A 21,177-nucleotide genomic window follows, 5' to 3' on the forward strand; every position below is an offset into this window, starting at 1 on the left:
TGGGCCCTGGCACGGGACACAGAGAAGTCCACTGGGACAGAGGCTCAGGAGAGAGAGAGAAGGGCCAGCGGCAGGGAGACACGGGAAGGCACACGAAAGGCCACAGGAACGAGAGGAGGCTGGAGGCCGTTCGGGCTAGCTGGGAAAAGGGAGCGGAGCAGGCATCAGAGTGGGGCACAAACAGGGTTAGATAGAGCTCCAAGGCCAGGTGCCCAGGACCGTGCGGAGACCTAGGGTGAGCCGGAGTCCGTGGGCAGCGAGTTCCCCTCCCGTTCCGAGGCTCGATGGTCACTTGCCAAGGCTAGTACATTGGGTGGTTGGTCCAGCTCTGGCAAGGAGAGGAGGGGACCGGGCGTAGGCGGAGGGGCAGATTGGTGAGGCAGCGACCAGGGGTCTGCACCTGAGCCCGGGGGGGTGGGGGCAGGCGCAAAGAACTCCGAGAAGCTGTTGGGGAGTGTGGGGGAGGGGAGGGGCGCCTTAGCGTCCGTTACTGTTTCTGTGGGACAGTGCGGGAATTCCGAGACCAAAAGTTTGACTGTGCTGCGTGGCACCTCCCGGCCCCCTCCTCGGTCACTTCGCCCTTACTACCTCCCCCTGGATAGGGGTGGGAGCTGAGCTCAGAGGCGCGTTCCTCGGGCTGAGCCTTCTACTGCGGGCGAGAGGGTATAACAGGGTCTGCTCCCCCAGGGCACCTCCCCATTGCCTGGGGGAACGGGGAGAGCAGAGAAAGCCCCTCCCCCATTAAGACGCGCGGCGCTGCCCAGGTTGGGGCGAACGGGAGGGAGGAACCAAGGTTGGGGGGGGAGAGGGGCCGGACCCGGCAGGAGCTGGGAGGGAGGGAAGGAGGGCGTTTCTCCCCCCGGCCCTCTCCCCGCCCGGGCCCCGGGGCCCCCAACAGGCTCTATTTAAGGCGGCGGCGCCCGCAGCCTTCCCTCGCGCTCCTGGCTCTCTCTCCCCTAACGGACGATGGCTTCGGTGCGGAGCTGCCTCGCGAAGTTCAAGTCTTTCCTGTTCCTGTTCTTGACCCCACTGCTGCTCCTGCCGGTCATGGTGTTCCCCCAGTCCAAGGTGAAGCTGAGCTCGGAGGCGGGGGGCCGGGGCTGGGATAGAAGCGCTGTTGGGGTTGGGACCCAGACCCGAACTAGGGCCTGGGCGAGAAGCAGGGGCCCCGCAGTGCACAAGAGATATATAAATGGATTGTGGATTGAACCCCGAGCTGGGCCGGGATTAGGGAGAGAGGGAGGCACAAGACTCCTGGCTAGGACAGCGGAGACCAAGGCCGGGCAGAGATTGGATTAGGGGCTGGAAACAGGAGCTGTGCCAGGAAAGAGAGCCTGGCAAGAGAAGCTTGGGGCCACTGGAAAGGAGCTGGCGGCGCGGAGTGGAAAGTCTCAGGGAGCTAGGGCTGTGAAGATGCCTTTCAAAATGACCGCATTTAGAGGGTGAAAGCCCCGAGAAGGGGCTCGAGGCTCGGGATCAGGATGATTAAACACAAAGGCACTCGCCCTGCAGTTCTGAGCGCACCCCCCCTCCGCCCCGGGGCAGGGACCCGTGGGGAGCGGTCTGCAGCCCGAGGCCGATTGGTGCTCCCTTCCTGGGGGATGCCTCTGATACCTACATTCTGGCCTAGGTGGCGACTTGCCTCCGTACCTCTGGGCTTTCTTTCTCTGTCCCTCTCTCCTCTCTATCACTCTTTCTCCTCTTTGTCTCCCCCCATCCCCTCTCCTCTCTTTTCTGACTCTCCATCTAAATCTGTTTCTTTTTCTCTCCCCCTTCTCCGTTTTCTCTCCTTCCTTCCCCTCTGTCTCTGCTTTTTCCTCCTTTTTATCTCTTGCCTCTCTGCTTTCTTTCTTTGTCTCTCTCTCCTCTTCTCCCCTCACTCTGGTTCTTTCTTTCTTTCTTTCCCTCTTTCCCCTCTTTTCTAATCTCTCCTGCCCCTCCCTCTCCCTCTGTATCTGCTTTGTCTCTTTCTCTACCTCCCTCCTCTCTGTCTCTCTCTTCCCTCCCTCCCTCTCTTTCTCTTTGTCTCTTTCTCCTCTCTCTCCCCCTCTCCACTTTCTCTCCTTCCCTCTTTTTCTCTGTGTTTCCCCTTTCTGTCTGTCTCTCCCCTCCGTCTGTCTCTCTCCTTTCTCTCCGCTCTTTCTGTGTCTCTGTCTCTCTCCCGGGCCCCTCTTTCCCACTCCCACCCTTTTGCCCCCGCTTGCATAGTCTTACCCTTGAGCGGACTTGGGCTTCTCAGTGTTGCTGGTCTCGGAGCCTCGCGGCCAGGTCCGAGCCATCTTGAGCCACTGGACTTCTTCCCCAGGCTCTGCATCTCCCTGGGGGCTGTGCCCCAGAGCACTCTTCCCTCTACGGCGCCTGGGGCTCCCCCACCTAAAGCTCTCGTACGTCCCCTGGCGGTGGTCCTCGGGAAGGACAGGAGAGGCGGTAGACCTGCAAAGAAGCCCGGAGTAGTCTGAGCCTAGGCTTTCGGAGCTTGGCCACACCCCCGGAGCTGTCCAATCCAGAGGCTCTTTGGGGCCAGGTCTTCTGCCGGTGTCCTCTGCTCCTGTTTCTGCCTCCCTAAGATATCTCTCCTTGCTCCCTCCCCGCAGCCGCCGGCTCCCCCCACCTCCCAAGTAGTCGCAGCTCCTCTTTCCTCCTCCCTCATCCATTCTTTGACAGGGCACCAGTGAGCCCAGGCACTGTCCTGGATGTATACCCCCTGGCATCCCGAGGAGCCCAGGGGCTCTGGTTAACTCCAGCCCTCTGGAGTTCTGCACCTGTGTGATAATCTGGCTATTATATGCCTGGGGCCAGGGAAAGTCAAGCCAGTGGATCTCTGCTCTGGGGCTCAGTGCGCATTACCACCTTCCCCCCCACCTGTTGCCCCAGAGGTGCGTCTAGCTTGAGAGTCTTTGTGGTGACTCAGGGTCGTGTGTGTGGGAAGAGACCAGTCAGGGTCAGCCTCTGGTCACCAGCTCATGGTTTCTAACTGAATGAGGAGAGCCATAAGGAAATGAGGGGTAGACGCACGGAGTGGAGGTGGGTTCAGAGAATTCTTACCAACACTAACTGGGTCCCCTGTTGTGATTAGACTTGCGTGGCTAATGGTAAGTGACTGGCAGCCCAGGCTTCTCCAGTAGGATTGTGCATACACACAAGTGGGAGGGGGGGAGGGAAGCCTTTGGAACCATGGGGCCCTTCTCCTTGACCAGACCTCAGGGGCAGGGAAGGGGGCTGCCCAAGAAGATACCCTCAGTTAGAGGAGGGAAAAATAGGAGAGGCCCAAGTGAGCTGACCTGGGACCCTGCTGAACCTAGAACAGGAACTCTTAGAGGGCAGGGACTGACTTGGCTTGGCCTCCCTGTAATGAGTGCTTCAGAAGTGCTGTGTGGGTCGTCCTGAATGACATGATTTGGGTTCCTTTGCTCCTCCTGGTCTCAGCTGGATGCTCCTCCACTATCCACCCCCACTGATTTCAGGGAGCTGAGTAGTAAGCTGAGGATCATGAACTGGTAGTGGTCGGGAAGGTCTCTGAGGAAGAGAAGCTATCTCAGATTTTGACTCGCTGAGTGACCCTGGGCAAGTCTTCCTCCAGCCTTGGGGCACCATCTCCCTCTTCCTATGTGCAGGAGACCAGGGCCTGTGGCTGGTGGGGAGAAGAAGGTGCAGGAGGGCCACCCAGCCAGGGGAGGTGAGACCTGCCGAGTCCAGTGCCCCAAACTTTCCCTGACTGGTGATGGGGAAGGGGCTGAGTGGCATTCAGGCCCAGCTTCCTCTGCTGGTTCCCTCTTATTTCATTATCTGTGCAGGTATACCATGTATATTACCATGCCCACTGTGTATGAGTGCACAATCATGAACACACCAACACAATCACTCATGTGCACCCTGGCACACATTTGCGCATGCAAATAATATGCCCCTCCTGCCCAGGAAGCTCTCTTCATGGACCTTTCTTCCTCTGTCCCTTTTCCTTGTCTGGCATAGCCTGTCTGCAGGGAGAGCAGTGGGAGGCTGTGAGGCCTATAGACAGAAATCCCTGCCTCAGGGGAACCCCAGACTTCTGAGCTCAGACAGGGCAAAGACCAAGGTACCCAATGGTGTTGCTGAAGCGAGGGCATTTAGCTGACATGCTCCATGGACAGAGCTGTATCCTGAGGTCTCTGGACATGGACATTATGGACTCCCACTCCAGTTCATCCCTGCTTGCCTGCCACAAGGATTGTGTTAAGGAGGGGCTGACACATTTCCCTAATCCTCTAATTTGGAAGTGAAATCTGCATACTCCTTGAGTCCTTCTCTCACGGAATGAATGTGGCTAATTCTGTGGCCCCTGGGCATCTCAGGCTGACCCTCAAGCATGGAATATTCTGACCTTCACCCTCCTTCAAGGAGGGTGCATCCTTCAAGGTTAAGCTGGGGTTCCATGGCCTCTCTGAAGCCTCCCCAATATGGTCACCATGTATCAGGGCTCTCCTTCCCTCCCCCCCAAGAGAATGTCACCCCCAGCTCCCGGAAGAATGCTTGGCCCCTAGTAAGTGTGCCACCAATGCCCTCCCCCACCATGGGGCACATGGCAGCCCAGTCCATGTTGTCCTCTCTGGGTTCCATGTGCTTGTCCCAAAACTGCTCTCTTCCGTCTTTTGGAGGATCAAATGATCATTACATGTCCATTTCAGATTCATGATCAGCCTCGATTCTATCCATCAGTTTCTTTCTGCCTGGGTGGTCTGTAGTTTACTCCCCTGAAACTACGAGCCTCTGCTGGGCATCCCTGCTCTGACCCCTGGATTCCCCCAGATGACCGCATCCTTTTGAAACACAGTTTTGCTAACCTCCCCCTCTTTTCCCTCCCCTCCCACCCATAGTTTGATCTTCTGGTCACTGGTCTCAGCCCATCAAGTCTCACCTGAGGAAGCTGTGAGGTCAGGTCTTAGTAGCTCTCTGGAGTGGTTGCCTGCACTTTGGAGAGGATGGGAGGGGGCTGGGGATTTCATTATTGGCTTCTCTCATGGGTGTAGAACCCTAATTCAAGGAAGTGAATGGACTTTAGAGGTTACCTAGTCCAATCTCCTCATTTTATAGAGGACACTGAGGCAAGGCTGCTTGCCCAGATCACGCTGTGTTCGATCCTCTGACTCCAGAACCAGGACTCTTTCTTGTGTGCCACTGTTGGCTGCTAGGGGGTGCCTCAGTAGAGAAAGCAATGAAGTTGGAGTCAGGAAGACCTGAGTTTGAATCCTGCCTCAGACACTTCCATAGCTGTGAGACCCTGGGCAAGTCACTTAAACCTCAGTTTGCTTCACTTTCCTCATTCATAAAATGGAGATAACATCAACTTCGGGGGGATTGTAAGCATCAAATGAAATTTCTATTATGCTTTCCAAACTATTCTTATTGTCCTGTGTTTCTCTCCTTTGCCTTGGCTCTAGCACCTTCTTGCCTTGGGCTTCTGATTTGGAAGGTGCACGTGGACAGCAGAGGGGAGATGGAGAGCCAGGGCACTGTCATGCGTGCCAGTCTGGGGCCCTTCATTGCCTGGGGAGCTCACCCTTTTTTGGCTGTAGAAATACTCTAGCTTGTTCTGGAGGGCAGGCATGGCAACACACCCAGCAGACCTCTCTTAGGGCAGCTGCCACCTGACCCCACTCTGGTTTGTGTTGCAGTCGGGTGATTGTGCCTATGTCATCCTCCTCATGGCTGTGTACTGGTGCACAGAGGTCATCCCCCTGGCTGTGACATCTCTCCTCCCTGTGATTCTATTCCCTTTGCTCAAAGTCCTGGATGCCAAGCAGGTAAGTCACACTAGAGGGGCTTTGGGCAGAGGGGACTTTGCCTTTTGGGCATCCAACCTGCCTGCCTGCCATGCCTTCTTCTCATGGTCAAGGGGGAGGTGCTTCCTGCATCTTATTGCTAATTTTTGGAACTAGATACTCAGAAATGAGGATACCTATACTCGTCATTCCCACCTTGTAGATGAGCAAACTGAGGTTCTGAGTAGTAGGACTTGTCCAAGATCACTTGGATGGTAAAGTCAAGCCCTTCATGCTTGAATTGCAGAGCTCTCTGGCAGGTATCATCCCTGTCCCTGGACAGGGTGTGAGATAGAGTGACAGACAGAAAGGCAGACAGGCAGATGGACCCACAGACACAGATAGACAGACACTGCAGGTTTTTTCTGCCCATCCTGCAGGTATGTATCCAGTACATGAAGGACACCACAATGCTCTTCCTGGGGGGCTTGATCGTAGCTGTGGCTGTGGAGCATTGGAAAGTTCACAAGAGGATTGCCCTGCGTACCCTCCTCCTCATTGGCATCTCACCTGGCCTGTACGTATCCTGCTCTGCTCTTCCTGACTATCTGAGTGTGAGCCTGAAGAACTCATAACTCAGCACAGACAGACACATGTGAGAAGAGACTTGACAAGGAGGAGACTAAGGCCCCCAGAATGGCAGGGATGGGCCCATGCTCCCCCAAGGAGAAAGTGGCAGGACAGCTCACCCTGAACCTAAGCCTACCGAGCATGGGGAACCCATTGGGAAAGATGGCAGGGCAGTCCATGGGGAAAGGAATGGTGATGAGGATGGCCAGTCAGGGAGGTCAGAGTCTTCCCCTTGGGTGCCCACCCTCAAGAGGCCCATGGTGGGCAGGAAGCTGACTCTTACCCTAACTCCTCCCTGCAGTCTGATGCTGGGTTTCATGTCTATCACGGCTTTCCTGTCCATGTGGATCAGCAACACGGCTACAACAGCCATGATGGTGCCCATTGTCCAGGCTGTGCTAGACCAGTTGAATGTGACGAGCAAGGACAGCATGTTTTACCCATCCAGTATAGAGCTCTTGGATAAGGATGAACAGGAGCTCAAAGGTGAGCCCTAGTTAGTGCACAAGACCAAGGATAAGTGTGGGCCCGTTTCCAGGATGGACCCATAGGATAGCTGTGGAGGGCTTAGCCACTTCCTCTTCCTTTACCTTCTCTGACCCAAATCCTGCCCCTTCCATCTGAGAGGCAAAGGAGAACAGGTGCCCCTGCAGGCTGTCCTCCTCTCTGTCCTGGTTGGTTAAGGGGCAGATTCTGGGCAGGGCCAATCATTTCTTTGAATAAGCCAGTAGGAGCAATGGTTGTTGGTGGTGAAGGCTGATTCTCCCAGAGTCAAGCAAATTTTATTACCCATTGTTCTAAGTAAGACCTGGCCTCAACAGTGGTCATGTGGCTTATAGAGTGGATGCTATTTTTCCCTAGATGGGGCTTCCAGGTCTCTCCTTTCCAACCAACCCACTCTCTGGGACTACCTGTTCTCGGCCTTCAGGCTGTGAGCCTTCTTCCTGCCTTGGGCTGGCACCCTTGGCCTCAAGTACCTTCTCCTCTACTTGGATCATCGGTGTCTTGGCATTGACATTGTCCTTAAAGTATGAATGCTCCCTTCCCATGTCTGAGCCCTCATCAGGTTTGGTGTGTGGGAAAATCATAGCTCTAGATGATGGATGATGTGGCCAGAGAAACCTTGCCTGTCTTGCTGACCAGCACATTTTGTGGAGCTTTCTGGCCCCTTCCTGCAGTGTGTGAGCAGGCTTGGAGCCTTGGGAGGGCTTGGCCAGGCTGGTGCCCAAGGTAATTACTCCTATTTCCTTTCTAGTGAAAAGTGTGGTTCCCCAGGCCAAGAGCAAGGGGGCAACAGCAAAAGACAGAAATATATGCAAAGCATTGACGCTGTGTGTGTGCTATGCAGCGAGCATTGGAGGGACAGGGACTCTGACTGGTACTGGACCCAATATAGTGCTTTCAGGGCAGATGAGCACGTAAGTCATGGGCTTCTCCTGGGCTCTTTAGAGTCCCATCAACTTTGTAGAAGTTGGGCACAAGGGGAAGGATTGAGAGGCAGACATTGGGACAGCCAGTTACCTCCCCCCTCCCATCTTGGGGTCCATGTGGCACTAGCAGTTCCAGGAAGGAAAAGTTAACCCAGACACATTTTCCTGATGGCTTCCTGCCCAGACCATGCCCAGATTGGCACCAAGGATTGTGACATTTCAATGCCAGGTCATTCATTTACACCAAAATGGTGCTGGGTGCCAGGGGAAAGAAGCATGAAATAATTTCTTGATGGCCAGTTAAAGTCTTTCATTTTTAAATAAAATAATTGTATTCCCTCCCACCCCATTACATGTGAAAACAATTTTTAACATTTTAAAGTTTTGGGTTCCAAATTCTATCTTTCCCTCCTGCCCTTCCTTTCCTCCCCTAAGATGGTAAGCAATCTGATAAAGGTTATACATGTGTAATTATGTAAAACCTTTCCATATTAGTAATTTTGTACAAGAATACTCAAAGAAAGAAAAAGAAAAGAAAGACAGTGAAAAATAGTACGCTTCAGTCTATATTCAGTTAGTATCAGTTTTTTCTCTGAAGGCACATAGCATGTTTGTCATGAGCCCTTGTTTGGGACTGTCTCGGACCATTGACCATAGCTAAGTAATCCACAGTTCTTCATGGCATAACACTGCGGTTACTGTGTACAGTGTTCTGGTTCTGATCACTTCACTCTGCATCAGTTCATGGAAAGTTTTTCCAGGTTTTTCTGAAATCATCCTGCTTGTCATTTCTTGTAGTATAGTATAGTGTATTCCATCACAAGTCATATACCACAACTTATTCAGCCATATCACTTTTTTTTGAGGTGAGAGGGAGGGATGAAATTCAGCATTAAAAAACAAATATCCACCACCACCATGAGGGTCCTATGGGAGAGGCTGAGCCTCATTGCTGAGGCTGAGCTGTGTCCTCACCCTCCTCCTTCCCTCCTCTTCTCCTCCTTCTCCAGCTTGTTCCCTGAAAGCAAAGACATTGTCAATTTTGCTTCCTGGTTTGGCTTTGCCTTCCCCAACGTAATTCTGATGCTCACCTTTTCTTGGATCTGGCTCCAATGTGTGTTCCTGGGCACCAAGTAAGTGGGGGCTGCCCCATGGGGAGAGAAAAGTGAGAACACTGCCCAAAATAAAAGAAGGGAGGGCAGGAGGGAGGCAGGAGACCCTATAGCCCCCACTCTGGTGGATTGCAATCCTTCTGAGATTCCTCAGATGTGACACATCCTGATGTCACTTCAGCCTCAGGGCCTAGGACCCCTTTCACTCCTGGGGGGGTAGCTGTCCTGCTCCCATTTCCTGCAAGTCCCCAGGGAGGAGGGGGCTTTGAGGTCATCAGACCCATCTATGTCACAGGGGATGTCCCCAGTCTAATGACATTGCTGGATTGCAGATCTTTGAGGAAGGCTAGAAGCACCAATGAAAGGGAAGCAGCTCTCCTTCCCCATGTCTGTCCTCAAGTAGTTGTTTACCTTGTGTGGGAAATGGGGACCAATGGACCCCCAGGGTGAGAAGGGGCAAGATGCCTCCTGAAGGCCAGCCATGCTAGCCTTAGACTGACTGCTCCCCAGGCTTTCTACTGGTCATGGTACGGAGCATTCATCCTGACTTTGACTCATGTTTTTGTTCCAAAGTTTTAAAAGAAACATGGGTATTGGTGTGGAGAAGACAGAGCAGGAGAAGGCAGCATACGTGATGCTGAAAGAGGAATATGAGAAGCTGGGTCCCCTCTCGTACGCAGAGATCAGCGTGGTCATCACCTTCCTGCTCCTGATCTTACTGTGGTTTTTTCGGGATCCTGGCTTCATTCCTGGCTGGCAATCACTTTATTGGGTAGACAGTAAGAAAAAGTAAGGGGCTGGATCTCTTCCCTAGAGTGTCCCCTAGCCCAGCGTCTGCTTGCCCCTTCAGTTCTTTCCACAAGGGGGCCCACCTTGCTCTGAGCAGCTGTCATGAAAGGGCCAAAGCAGGAAGAAAGGGGAGGCAGGCCTGTGTGGGGTGCCTGGAACTCAGAGATGACTCTTGGGACCTGGGCAGCATCCTCCCAGCACTCAGAAGGAGGGAGACCTAACCAGGCTTTTCCCTAATCCTTCAGGCAGAGAACTCCTAATTTGCGAAGGAATGGGATGATGGGAGGGGACTCCCAAAGGCCAGGCCAGAGTGAGGAGGAAGGGTACATCAGGCATAGGGAAATTCTGAGCATTGGCCCAGAGGTGGGATAATTCTACATGTTTTCAAAGTTAAAGGGATAACCCAATGATAGGGAAAAACGCTCAATAAGTCTGGAAGGGTTTGGTAGCGCAAGACACCAGAAAGTCCAGATGCCTTGGGCAAAGGAGGCTGACCTCGATTGTGGGCTTGAGGCAGTCACTCCAGGTGGTCACTAAGCCCAGGCATGACTTGACCAGCCATGTGCAAAGGAAGGAAGATTGTTCTAGGGGTGGCAGGTTGGACTAGAGAAAACTGAATGTGGGAAGACCTGTAGGGAGGGTCCTACAGTAGTCCAGTGGTTGGGTGGTGATGAGGGCCTACGTGATAGAACTGACTATAAGGGAGAGGGAAGGAAGTGAAAATGGTCCCAACAGAAAGTGGGCAAAGAGGAGACTCAGATAGCTCTTGTCAGAGAGATGGAAGAGCATCACCAGAGTTCACATTGTGCCAGGCACCATGTTTCCTCCAAGGGCCTGGACAGGGGAGCGGTGGGGCCACAGCAGAAACCAGAGAGTTAGCAGGGAAAAGATATTGAAGGAAAAGTAGCTTGAGGTACTGGGAGAGACAATTCACGAAGGAAATGTCAGGGATGGAGGTATAGCTATGGAATTCCTCTACTAAGAGTCAACGACTGGGCAAGGGAGAAAGTGAAAAGAGGTAGAAAAGTGGCTGAGGACACCATCAAAGACACCCAATGGCAGGGTTTGGAAGAGGACAAGGAGTTCCACCCTTGGCCTAAAGCCCAGGATTACCAGAGCATAAGCTCTGATTACATTTTCGGACACCATCTCCGCCCTTTGCTCCTTTTCTAAATCCTTTGGTCTCTTCTGAAGCTTTCCACCACACTGGTAAGAGTGATGAACTCACCACCTGAGCTCCTCACACCTGCAGGACCCTCATCCTCAGCAGTACTTCCTACGTTCATTGTTGTGTGCCCTGGCTGGACCAGACTTGGGAAGTCCTTGTCTTGGATGGGTGCCCCAGGAAGCCTGACAGGCCACGTGTCTCTGACTGGGTGGAAGGGAGGAGTCACTGGTGTGACCCCTTGTGGAAGCTCAGTCTGCTCTCAGGATTTGTGGGATGCTCAGCAGCTCCCTCTCATTTGGGAGGAACTTCTCATCCCAGAGTTAGCTCCAATGCTTCCACAAGCTAACTCCTGACACACATCAGGATCCTCCTCAGCCTCTCCAGAGCCCTTTTCTGTTCTCCATCCCTGAGGAGCATTGAGTCCCACTGAGGCAGACCAACCTGTACTTTACTTGTGGAGGCAAGAGTCTCAGTATTCTGTGGTTCTTATTAGTAACCTTTGTCCCAAGTCCTCTGTTAGCAGGGAAGTGGCATCATTCTGAGGTCTTGGGGTCGGGAAGGCTGAGGTGTACCTGCTGGCAAAGGGTCAGCAAATGCTTGTTTAAAGAGGGGGGAGGGGAAGGGCTACAGAGGGAGACTTGTGAGCTTGGGACAGAAGATGAAGCTGGAACAGTAACCTGTAGGGTGACAGATGATGACAGTGATGCTTCTCTGAGGGAGGGGACCTCAGCAACAAGGAATGGGTCTACCTCTCCTCCTGGTCCTGTGAATTTGGTGGGAGATTGTGGAGAATATGAGCTCCAGTGGAGATGCTAGCCAAGACGGTGTTATCTCAGGTAGCAGGAGGCTTCAGTTCCAGCCAGGGGAATCCAGGGGAATTGTTGAGGGTTTTACTGAGGACACCGTAGATGAGTGAACTGGACTTGAGTGTCCTAGAAGGAGTTGTGATGTTTAGCAAGGTTGTGAACCTTTAGGAGGAGGGGCATGTGGCCAGGAATGGCAGCCAGATCCACCACGAGGTGGACAGTATGCCAGTATGGACCCTGGGCTCCTGACATTGGGTTCATTGAGCTGGGGAATGGCCAGTTACTAGCTCCAGGAGGGAGAACTCCCCTGGGCTGGGTGTGGCACGCCAGCCAGGAGGCTTGTCCCTTGATCTGGCTCCTGCTGGCTCTTCACTCTGTGCTCTTTAGGTACGTGTCAGATGGCACCGTGGCCATCTGTATATCCGTTCTGATGTTCATCCTGCCTTCCCAGAAGTTCAAGTTCAATTTCCGGAGCCAGACTGAAGAAGGTGAAGCCCCTGGGTGGGGGGAGGGATAGCTGGCCTAAGCTGTGGGGGGCCCTGGGCCATGGTCATTGAGGAGGCACCTCTTCCTACCCCATGTCTACCATGGTTGTTGGGGTCTTTTATTTCAGAGTGGAAAGCTCCATTCTACCCATCACCCCTGCTGACCTGGAAGGTGGTTCATGAGAAACTTCCCTGGGGCATTATATTGCTCCTGGGTGGGGGCTTTGCCTTGGCTAAAGGATGTGAGGTAACTGTGGGTTCTTCTGTGGCTGTGTGGGGACACCTGCATTGGGGGCCTGGCACCAGAAAGGGGGACCTTCTTTCCATCTTTGTCTGTCCCCCATGCTGGCACTCAGCAGCAGCTCAGATGAGGTGGGATGGGGAGAGATGGGGAGATTGTTCTCTGCTTGGACCCAGATCTAGAGTCTTTAGCCTGGCAAGAGTTGGAAGGGAGGATGTTGGAAAATTAAACCCACTAAGGCCACACATTTCACTTTCCTAATGAGCAGATGGGGACAGACAGAGATATGCATCCCCCTCCCCACATGGGCTCCCTCTGGACCTCTGTGTCTTCCTTACATGGAGATAGAGACCCATATGCAGTGGGGCTCTAGGGCTTTCTGTCTTCCCAGTGAGACATCATTCTACAGCTTGAGTACTGGGCCTATGTACCCCCATGCTCCAAGGCTATCCAGACACTCCTCTGCTAGGACAGCAGTCTGAGAGGACTTGTCCAGAACTTTCTTTGCTGGCACCAGGGAGTCCCTGAGGAGGAGGACAATTCTCCTGGCCCTGGGGACCAGTTCCCTTGAACAAGAGCCAGGAGACTTTAGCTCCAAGGAGCAGCTAGGCCACCAAGGGGCTCGGACATCAGCATGATGGGGAAACTGAGGAAGGGCCACTGAATGAGAGACCTAAATTAAAGGCAGGCATTAGGTCCAGCCATACCATTGCCCAGTGTGCAGTCCTGAGCAAGGCATGTCTGAGCATCAGTCTCCCTATCTGTAAAGTGGGCACCAAACACTGGATGGGAAACCCTACAGGGAAGGTGAGGAGTTGGCAGCAGGGGGGCGGTGCTTTTGCTTGATCTGACATCTAGGGATGGTCATATTTTCCAAGGGCTGTCCTCATGTTTGCAGGTCTCGGGGCTCTCAGAGTGGATGGGAAAGCAGATGGCACCCCTGAAGTCCTTCTCCCCACCAGTCCTGGTCCTCTGTGTCTGCATTTTAGTAGCTGGCATCACCGAGTACACTAGCAACATTGCCACTGCCACCCTCTTCCTGCCTATCTTTGCCTCCATGGTGAGTGGACTCAGCATGGCCAATGTTCATGGATGGCATCCTTCCTGTGGGGCCAGAGCATAACCCTCCCGCCTTCCTACCACTCCACCCCATCCCATTCCTCTGAGCTTTTCAGGCACCTTGGATGGGTATCTGTGGTTAGGTCAGCATCTCATTTTCCCCTCCAACCCCCTACTCATGCTTCTCTACCCAGCAAGGGGTTTTGCACACAGTACAGCTTAGCTAGGGCTTGTTGCTGAGGGTAGGCCCTGGGCTTCAAAAGCTTAGCTCTTGTGGAGTCAGTAGGGAAGGGAGGCCACACGCAGTCCCAATGTATATTTGGAGACATCAGGATTTCTGGAAACAGCTCCTCCCCTATATTAAACTGACCAAAGCGAACCTGACTTTGGAGCAGAAAGGAACCAAAGAGGCCCTTTAGTGTAGCCAGGGCCTCTTCTGAATGAGGCTAACTGGTCCTCAGACCCCAGGCACACAACATTCTATGGAGACCAAATCTGGGGCATCTGCCCCAGTCACTGAGGTGGCTGGTGAACGTCAACTCCTGGGACCAGCCACCCTTCCTTGAGATCCAATCTTTAGCAATCCTCCACTGCCCTTTGCCCTCCTCCACCCCCTCTTCTCTTAATAGGTTGATTCATCAGTGTTACACTATTGGCCCCTGGTCCTGGGATCGGGAGGGGTCTTCTAGAGACAAGAGTCATAGAGGTCTTGGACTGTCACTAGAGCCAAGAGGCAGTTAAAGCAAAACCAAGTGAGGTTTTCCTCTTCTTACATTAAAAAAAAAGATGAGAAACCTCCAAATAGCAAAGTGCACTGTCCCGCTGAGAGTCAGGAAGTGAACCTAATGGATGGCTGAGATGGGTTCGCTTCTCTTGTGGCCACCAAAGGCACCACGTCTCCCCGGGGAGGCCCACAACAGAGGCCTAGATGCCTCCCCAACACCCTCTTTAGGGCCTCCTGTCATCTGGTCCTGTTGTGGTCACAAGCCCTCCCACAGTGAGCTGGCTGGCTTTCACCAACATGCTGGGCTTTGGGCTTTCTGGGGCTGAGTCCATCCCCTCATAGCCTGCTGAATCCAAGACTAGACAAGAGGGTGGGTCAGGGTCCCTGGGCCCTGGACCTCTGCTTCTTCTGGTATCATTGGGAAACCTCAGCCATGATCCCACGAGAATCATGCCCCCTCCCCAAGACAGCCAGAACAGCCCTCAGAGAAGGGCTTCTCATGGGATAGACAATAGATGCCAGCTAGTTATCCAAGGACATATGCTTAGAGCAGGGGCTGAATGGTGGCTAGACCACCCACTGGTGTGTCCCCTCTGTTTGTGCATGGAGGACAGAGGGCTTTCATTAAGTCTTCAGGCTCTTGATGGACTCTCCCACTCCTCTTTTTATGAAAAGGAAGACTTTCTATCACAAACAGGAAATCTAATTGTTCTTTTGGGAAGTGTCTCCTATGCCCCCAGACCCCAGACTCTGGGATAGTGGAGATATTTCTGCTGAAGTGACTGACATGATGTCATGGATCCCAAACCAGAATGTCTGATTGAGTTCCCTCCCAACCTAAATCGTTGGGTTATTGGACTGAATTTATGAAATAAAGTCCAGACTCTGGGCTGTATAGATACCCCAACCACATGTGAATGATTCTCTAGTGCTGGGAGCATCTGCTCCTTCCCGAATACTTATAATGTCATTTTTTATTCTTCTTTCAGTCCCAGAAAATTCAAATCAACCCCCTGTATATCATGATTCCCTGCACCATGAGTTCATCCTTCGCCTTCATGCTACCTGTGGCCACGCCTCCGAATGCCATCGTATTCTCTTATGGTCACCTCAAGGTTTCTGACATGGTAAATAAGTACAAGAAAATTGTAAGATAGTGACGGAAGCTAAGGCATGGGTGTGCCCACCCACATGGGAGGTGTAACTCCACATGGGCCCTTGACTATTCCCCTCCAGTTGGGATAAGGGGCCACAAAGTCAACTAGACTGCAACGCATCTGTCTCCTATTTTGCTGGTCTAGGAGCAATGATTGTTAGATCCAAGCTCTTTCCTATCCCTTCAAGGACAAGGGGCATGGCTTAAATCCAAAGGCAATCAAGCCTTTCTCTTCCTACCAAATAGTGGTAACCACCATAAAGAGTGAACCTTAGAGAAGCTCATTTGTCTGAGCAGATTGCAGACAGAAATCCAAGAAGTTATACACATTAGCATCTATCAAGCAATACACAAAGAAGATGAGCCTTACCTACTGGGAGGGAGATACCTCATGGTAAGAGAGAGGATGAGGAGAGGAGAGTGAGAAAGCTGAATTTCACCCAAGGGTAGAATTTGGGGCGGAGGGGGATGGTGAGAGAGGGGATTCTTAAAGTCTGTAGAGAGACAATAGCAATGAGGGACATGTTGGGGGTGAGAGGAGCTACTTTCCCAAGTTCTTTTTCTTCCTGGATTCCTTTCCAAAGAAAGTCTGGAACCATCTGTGTCTTCTCATAAAGCAGGCAGGAAGGAGGCCTCTACCTCCATGCTCTCATGCCAGATCTGCCCCTTATACAGACTTGTAACATCAAGTCCTCATCCTCTCCACCAATAATGAGAATCATGCAAATATTCCAAGTTTGCCTTCCCATTAATGGAAAAACTTCAAAATATAGTCATAAAATTGAGGAGGAAAGACCATTGTCCAACTGTAGGGTCAGTTTTTGCATTTATATAATGCACTTTTCTCTAGATGAACTCAGTTTCATTCTTTGGACTGCTCTGCTACTCACAGCTAAATACAGGCTTATAGAACCCTGAATCTATAAAGAAACTTAGGGACAGCCATTTAAAGAGGTGAGTGTGTGTTTGCACAGGAAGCTCTCCAGTGAGCTGGAGGAAGGGTCTAAGCCAGCATCACCAACTGGACAGAGCTCAGGGGAGGGGTGCATTAGAGCTCCTTTGAAGCCACTGCATGGTGATGAGCATACCCCGGAGGATTCTGGGATTATTGCCGTTTGGCCGAGCAAGAAGAGGAGCTCCAAACAAGTTAAAGAAGACATTGCACTGTGAGAGAAGACGCAGGAACATCTGGCTGCTCTAGATGAGCTGCTCTCTCCAGACGCAGAATACTAGCATGTTTGAACATTTCCAGAACCACTGTCCTTGGTCCTGACAAAGTCTTCCGAGTTCATTAAGAATGGAAGAGGTGCAATAGGACTTGAGGTAGGCAAATGTCTTGACTTTCCCAAAGGATTCCAGGTGTTGCAAAGGCTTCTGGTTAGGTACATCTTGAACAGAGTTTTAGAGCTGTGTTGGGGCCAAAGGAGGCCCTGAGGATGCAGAGCTGGTCATGTGGGGCGTGTTTTTAGTCTGTCTCAGATAAGCTCTTCTGTCTCCAGACTTGTGAGTCTTTCCAGGTGAGACCTGGGAACTGGGCTAAGCCCAGCTCCTGAGAACCTTCCCTCCCTTAGCATCACATGCCCTCAGGGAGAGCTTCTGGCTGTTGGCCCAGTGCCATCAGATTGTTTAGTCTGATCCTAGTGGTCCCTTCTTCCCTCAGCCCAGGCTTGCCAGCTTTAGTCCTTGGTTACTTGACCACCCTCCTGCTCTCTGGCTTTCCTTCAGGGATGCCAGCCACCTCAAATCACTCAAGACCAGTCATGACCATGGTAGCATTCTAGGAATCCTGGATTCTTAGTATCTCTACCAGCTAAGGGCATCAGAAAAGGGACTAAGCTGTGTTTCCAAGGATCAGTGTGTAAGCCCAAGTCAGCCTAACTTGGAAACCCTGCTGCCTATCTGATTGGCATTCTGAATATGGGATTCTATGCTACCAAAAGTGCTAGGTCCTGACCATCTTAACATTTTTATTACAAATGAGAACAGATGAGAAAAAGAAGTTGTATTTACCTGAAAGTATTGCCCACCTTGAAGAGGAAGACTTCTCACCTTGGAGAAACAGAAAGGCATTGTCACAGTTGGTTTTAGTGTGTGCGCAAAGGTAATAAGAAGAGTTGCCTCATGGACATTCGGTCAAACCATGCTGCAGGGCTCAGGATGAGTTATTTAGCATGGAGGATTAGGAAGTGGCTAATACGCTCCAAATTAAAGCACCATAGACTTTAATAATTATTGACTGCAATGCAAAGGTTGGGGGTGAGGAGCTGCAGGCTTCCCACCCCTGAATAGGCAACAGAAATGAAAGCATTATGGGGAGGTGACCCTAAATATTGACAATACTTCTAAAAAGGGGGTTCTAGAAGTGAATTCTCTTTGAACAGAATCACTGATTACTCTAATAGGAAGGATTTCCAAATCAGTTTTCTATGTTAGAATAAAGATAAAATACAACAAGAAAATAATGGTGTGAAATTTAAGCAGTTTCAAGTTGACATGTTTCACCAAGCTTTTGATGTCAAAAAAGGAAATTTAGGGGCAGCTAGGGGGCGCCATACTGGGTAGAGCTACTGCCTGGAGTCAGGAAGACTCATCTCCTTGAGTTCAAATCCAGCCTCAAACACCTAGTAGCTGTGTAGCCCTAGGCAAATCACTTCACCCTGTTTGCCTCAGTTTCCTCATCTGTAAAATTAGCTGAAGAAGGAAATGGCAAACCACTATCTCTGCCAGGAAAACCTAAAATGGAGTCATGGAGTGTTGGACACAGCTGAAAAATGACTAAACAGTAAGAAGGAAATTTAATCGATGTGAATCCACCCCCCAGTGAGCCAAAGAGCCTAAATTCTGCTTCCTCTTTGCCAAGTGGAACAAGATGGCAACTGAGGACAATGCCAACTGACAAGAGCAGAGCACAAAAGCATTATTATGTCTTCAGTAAAATGAGAGAAAGTTGTAGGACCAGTGAGCTCCTGCTCAGGGAAATCACAGGAAAAACTGGGACCAAAAAAATAGGCAGAATGAAAGGCCTTTTCCAATAGACTCTTTGCCATTCAGAGCAGTGACCCAAGCCCACTGGGATTCTCAGCATCATGTGAGCAAATACAGAAGACAATGGGGAAACAGCTGGACTAGACCAAGTCCACACCAGTGATGGGGGCATCAAGGGAGCTGAAATAAGGGACACTAAGAAATGCCTGAAAAAACCACCAAATCCCAAGTGACCAAGAAAAACTGTATGAATTCATGACCCAACTTTCCTATCTCCAGAAAATGTGGATCTAAAGAATCTACCCAGGAATCAAGGTCATACTAGACACACAAGGGGAGAAAAGGTGGATGAAGAATACCAATTGTTTGGAGCATGATCCACAAGCATACAGACACACTGGATGATTTCTAGCCAAGGTCAGATGCCAGTCTCCAGTATCTCTAGACATTCAGTGTGGGGTCATTAGGCTTCTGGTGGAGGTTTGACCTCTGAGGTTCCTTCAGCTGTGATTCTTTTTGAATGAATGAAAAAGCACTTATGTGCCAAGTGCTAGCTACACATGTGTAAAAAACAGGCGATCCCTGCCCTCCAGGCGTTTCTACGTTGTCATGGGAGAATAGTGAGGAGTGGGGTGGGGATTACTTGGTTCCGGCAAATTGTTGTTTTCTGTTGTTTGCCCTTCATTCTCCAAGAGGGAGAATGTCATGGGGACGGTGACATCATGACATGCAACTGAATTGGATTTTAAGTGAGGTTGGGCTGTGCAAAGTCATCAGCCTCCCTCGCTCCTCCTGAGCCATCTGGATTCAGTGGCATGGTGTAGATCAGGACACCTTGGACACAAAGTGTAGAGATGGCCCTAGAAGCAATGGGAGACCTTGGCCTTTTTAAAGCTAAGGTCTCAGTTTGAAGGCTAGGTAAGAAATGAGGCAAGAAATGACCCCTTTTACCTAGTCAAAAAAATTAATCTTGGAGAGGAAGACCCTCAGAACAGAAACAATTGCTATTTACATTCACTTTGAGCCACTGAACCCCAAACAATGACCAAGATGGGCTTGGGCTGAGATCTATTGTTAGCTGATCCACGTGAATCAGATTTCTTAAGGCACGGTCCTTAAAGAAGAAATCTAGCCAGTAAACCTCAAGTTACTTTGCAAGGTTTCATAGGGAAGCAGGTTGACATAGCCCATGCAGGTACAGTGGTCATGCTGATTTCCATCAAAGTTTGTGGTTCTACCCATGTGGGGCCAGATGTCTAGGGAGGTGAATTTGGTGATAGTGGTAGAATGTAAGTGGAGTGGTGTCCACAGTTCCACAGCAGGTGTGAATCACAGATGTGCTTATCACCAGTTTTCTCTGCTGCCCTGCTAGTGTGTTCTCAGCGTAGGCAAAGACTGCCTGGGGCAATGCAGTGAGAAGAAGGAATTTGGGGGCGGTCTGCCTTTGCTTTTACTCTGTCCCATTACCCAGCCTGGTCACTACCCAAGTGTTGACTTGTAATCTCTTTGTTCCAGGTGAAAGCAGGCTTCATAATGAACATAATCGGCTTGATCTGTGTCTCTCTAGCCATCAACACCTGGGGACGTTTCTTATTTGACCTTGACACATTTCCAAGCTGGGCCAATGGCACAGGGACCAACACTAGGAACTAAAGGTTAAGTGGGTTGGCTGCTGTGGTGGGAGGGGGGAGGGGGGAGGGGAAAATGGTGGTAGTCTCAGGGGCCAGTGTCCCCAGCCGTGGCCTGGGAGCAGCCGCTGTGACTCGCTCAGAATAGCCTTTTTGAACAGCCTGTGTCTGCTTGCAGAGCTATGGAACTACTTGCTCCAACAGGGTGAAGATGTGTAGAGATTATGTATCTCAGCAAGCTCCTGTGGCTTGAGTAGATATTCCACACACTAGATAGAAGGCCAGCCACTCTTCCCAGTGTCTACTCTGAGAGGCCCTTTTTGCTTCTCTGGCAGTCAGTGGAGCATCCTGCAGCAGACCCCAGAGCCCACTGACTGGGGCAGGGCTGGGGTTCCAGTGCCTGTGTGTGAGGCCTGGAATCAGGCCCTGATGGGTGTGGGGACTTCCTGTGTCTGCCCCTTGGGTTAGTGAGGAGGCAGGGCCTCATCCCTCTGCCGTGGGAGTACCAGACAGTAGCCACTGAGTTTCCTTTCACTGACTCAGCTGCTGGAGGGAAGGAAATCTTCCCCAGGTTGTGGTGAGAGAGAGAAAGGAACCTTTCAAAGTTACACCAACCATCCCTATTTCCCAGACGCTGTCTCAGAAGGAGTCTCCAGAACAAGAGAAGGGCCCCTCCCCTACAATTCTGCTCCAGATAGATGTTGGCTCTCTGAAATGGTGCAGATGGCCAGGGTCCTCTGGCAGGTGTGGAGGTCTCTGACTTTTCTGGCCTGAAGCAAGCTCGACTTTTTAGGGACTGCCTCCTCTCACTCATCTACCTTGGTCCACACTCGGTCAGCAGCTCCTTCTCTGGCCCAGAGGCCCCCCAGCCCCTGGATCTGTAGAAGGCTGGACAATAAAGTCACCAGGCTGAAGAGATCCCACTGCCTGCTTTGTGTATCACAGCTGCCCAACACTCTCGCTTGTCCTGGATCCCTTAGGAGGGGACTGCTGCACAGTCCAGGGAGGGAGGTGGGCAGAAGGCTGCCCCACAGTCCAGGGAGAGCAGTTGCAAAGGGGAGGATGTAGGCAGGGTTAGTAGCAGGAAAACCTCCTTAAACAGCAGACCTGTCCAGCAGAGGACTGGTCTGCCCCAAGAAGTGGTATACTCCTCACTGGTCCTCTTCAAGTAAAGTCTGGACAGCCACTTGGCCAGTATGTTGTCCAAGGTGGGTTGACTGGGTACC

General features: G+C 51.6%; 1 protein-coding gene across 1 annotated transcript; it reads left to right on the forward strand.

Moving 5' to 3' along the window:
• The first annotated feature begins 479 nt into the window (after positions 1 to 479).
• Positions 480 to 20,869, forward strand: SLC13A5 (solute carrier family 13 member 5). The gene is made up of 13 exons (XM_072619048.1): positions 480 to 1,068; positions 5,652 to 5,780; positions 6,179 to 6,315; positions 6,670 to 6,854; positions 7,624 to 7,786; positions 8,809 to 8,931; positions 9,484 to 9,699; positions 12,061 to 12,161; positions 12,287 to 12,405; positions 13,298 to 13,459; positions 15,172 to 15,309; positions 19,839 to 19,978; positions 20,583 to 20,869. The coding sequence occupies exons 1-12, from the start codon at positions 967 to 969 to the stop codon at positions 19,974 to 19,976; spliced, it is 1,713 nt and encodes a 570-aa protein (XP_072475149.1). The 5' UTR covers positions 480 to 966; the 3' UTR covers positions 19,977 to 19,978; positions 20,583 to 20,869.
• Positions 20,870 to 21,177: the final 308 nt, after the last annotated feature.

This window comes from Notamacropus eugenii, chromosome 6 (genome assembly GCF_028372415.1).
Source record: "Notamacropus eugenii isolate mMacEug1 chromosome 6, mMacEug1.pri_v2, whole genome shotgun sequence".
Classification (NCBI taxonomy): domain Eukaryota; kingdom Metazoa; phylum Chordata; class Mammalia; order Diprotodontia; family Macropodidae; genus Notamacropus; species Notamacropus eugenii.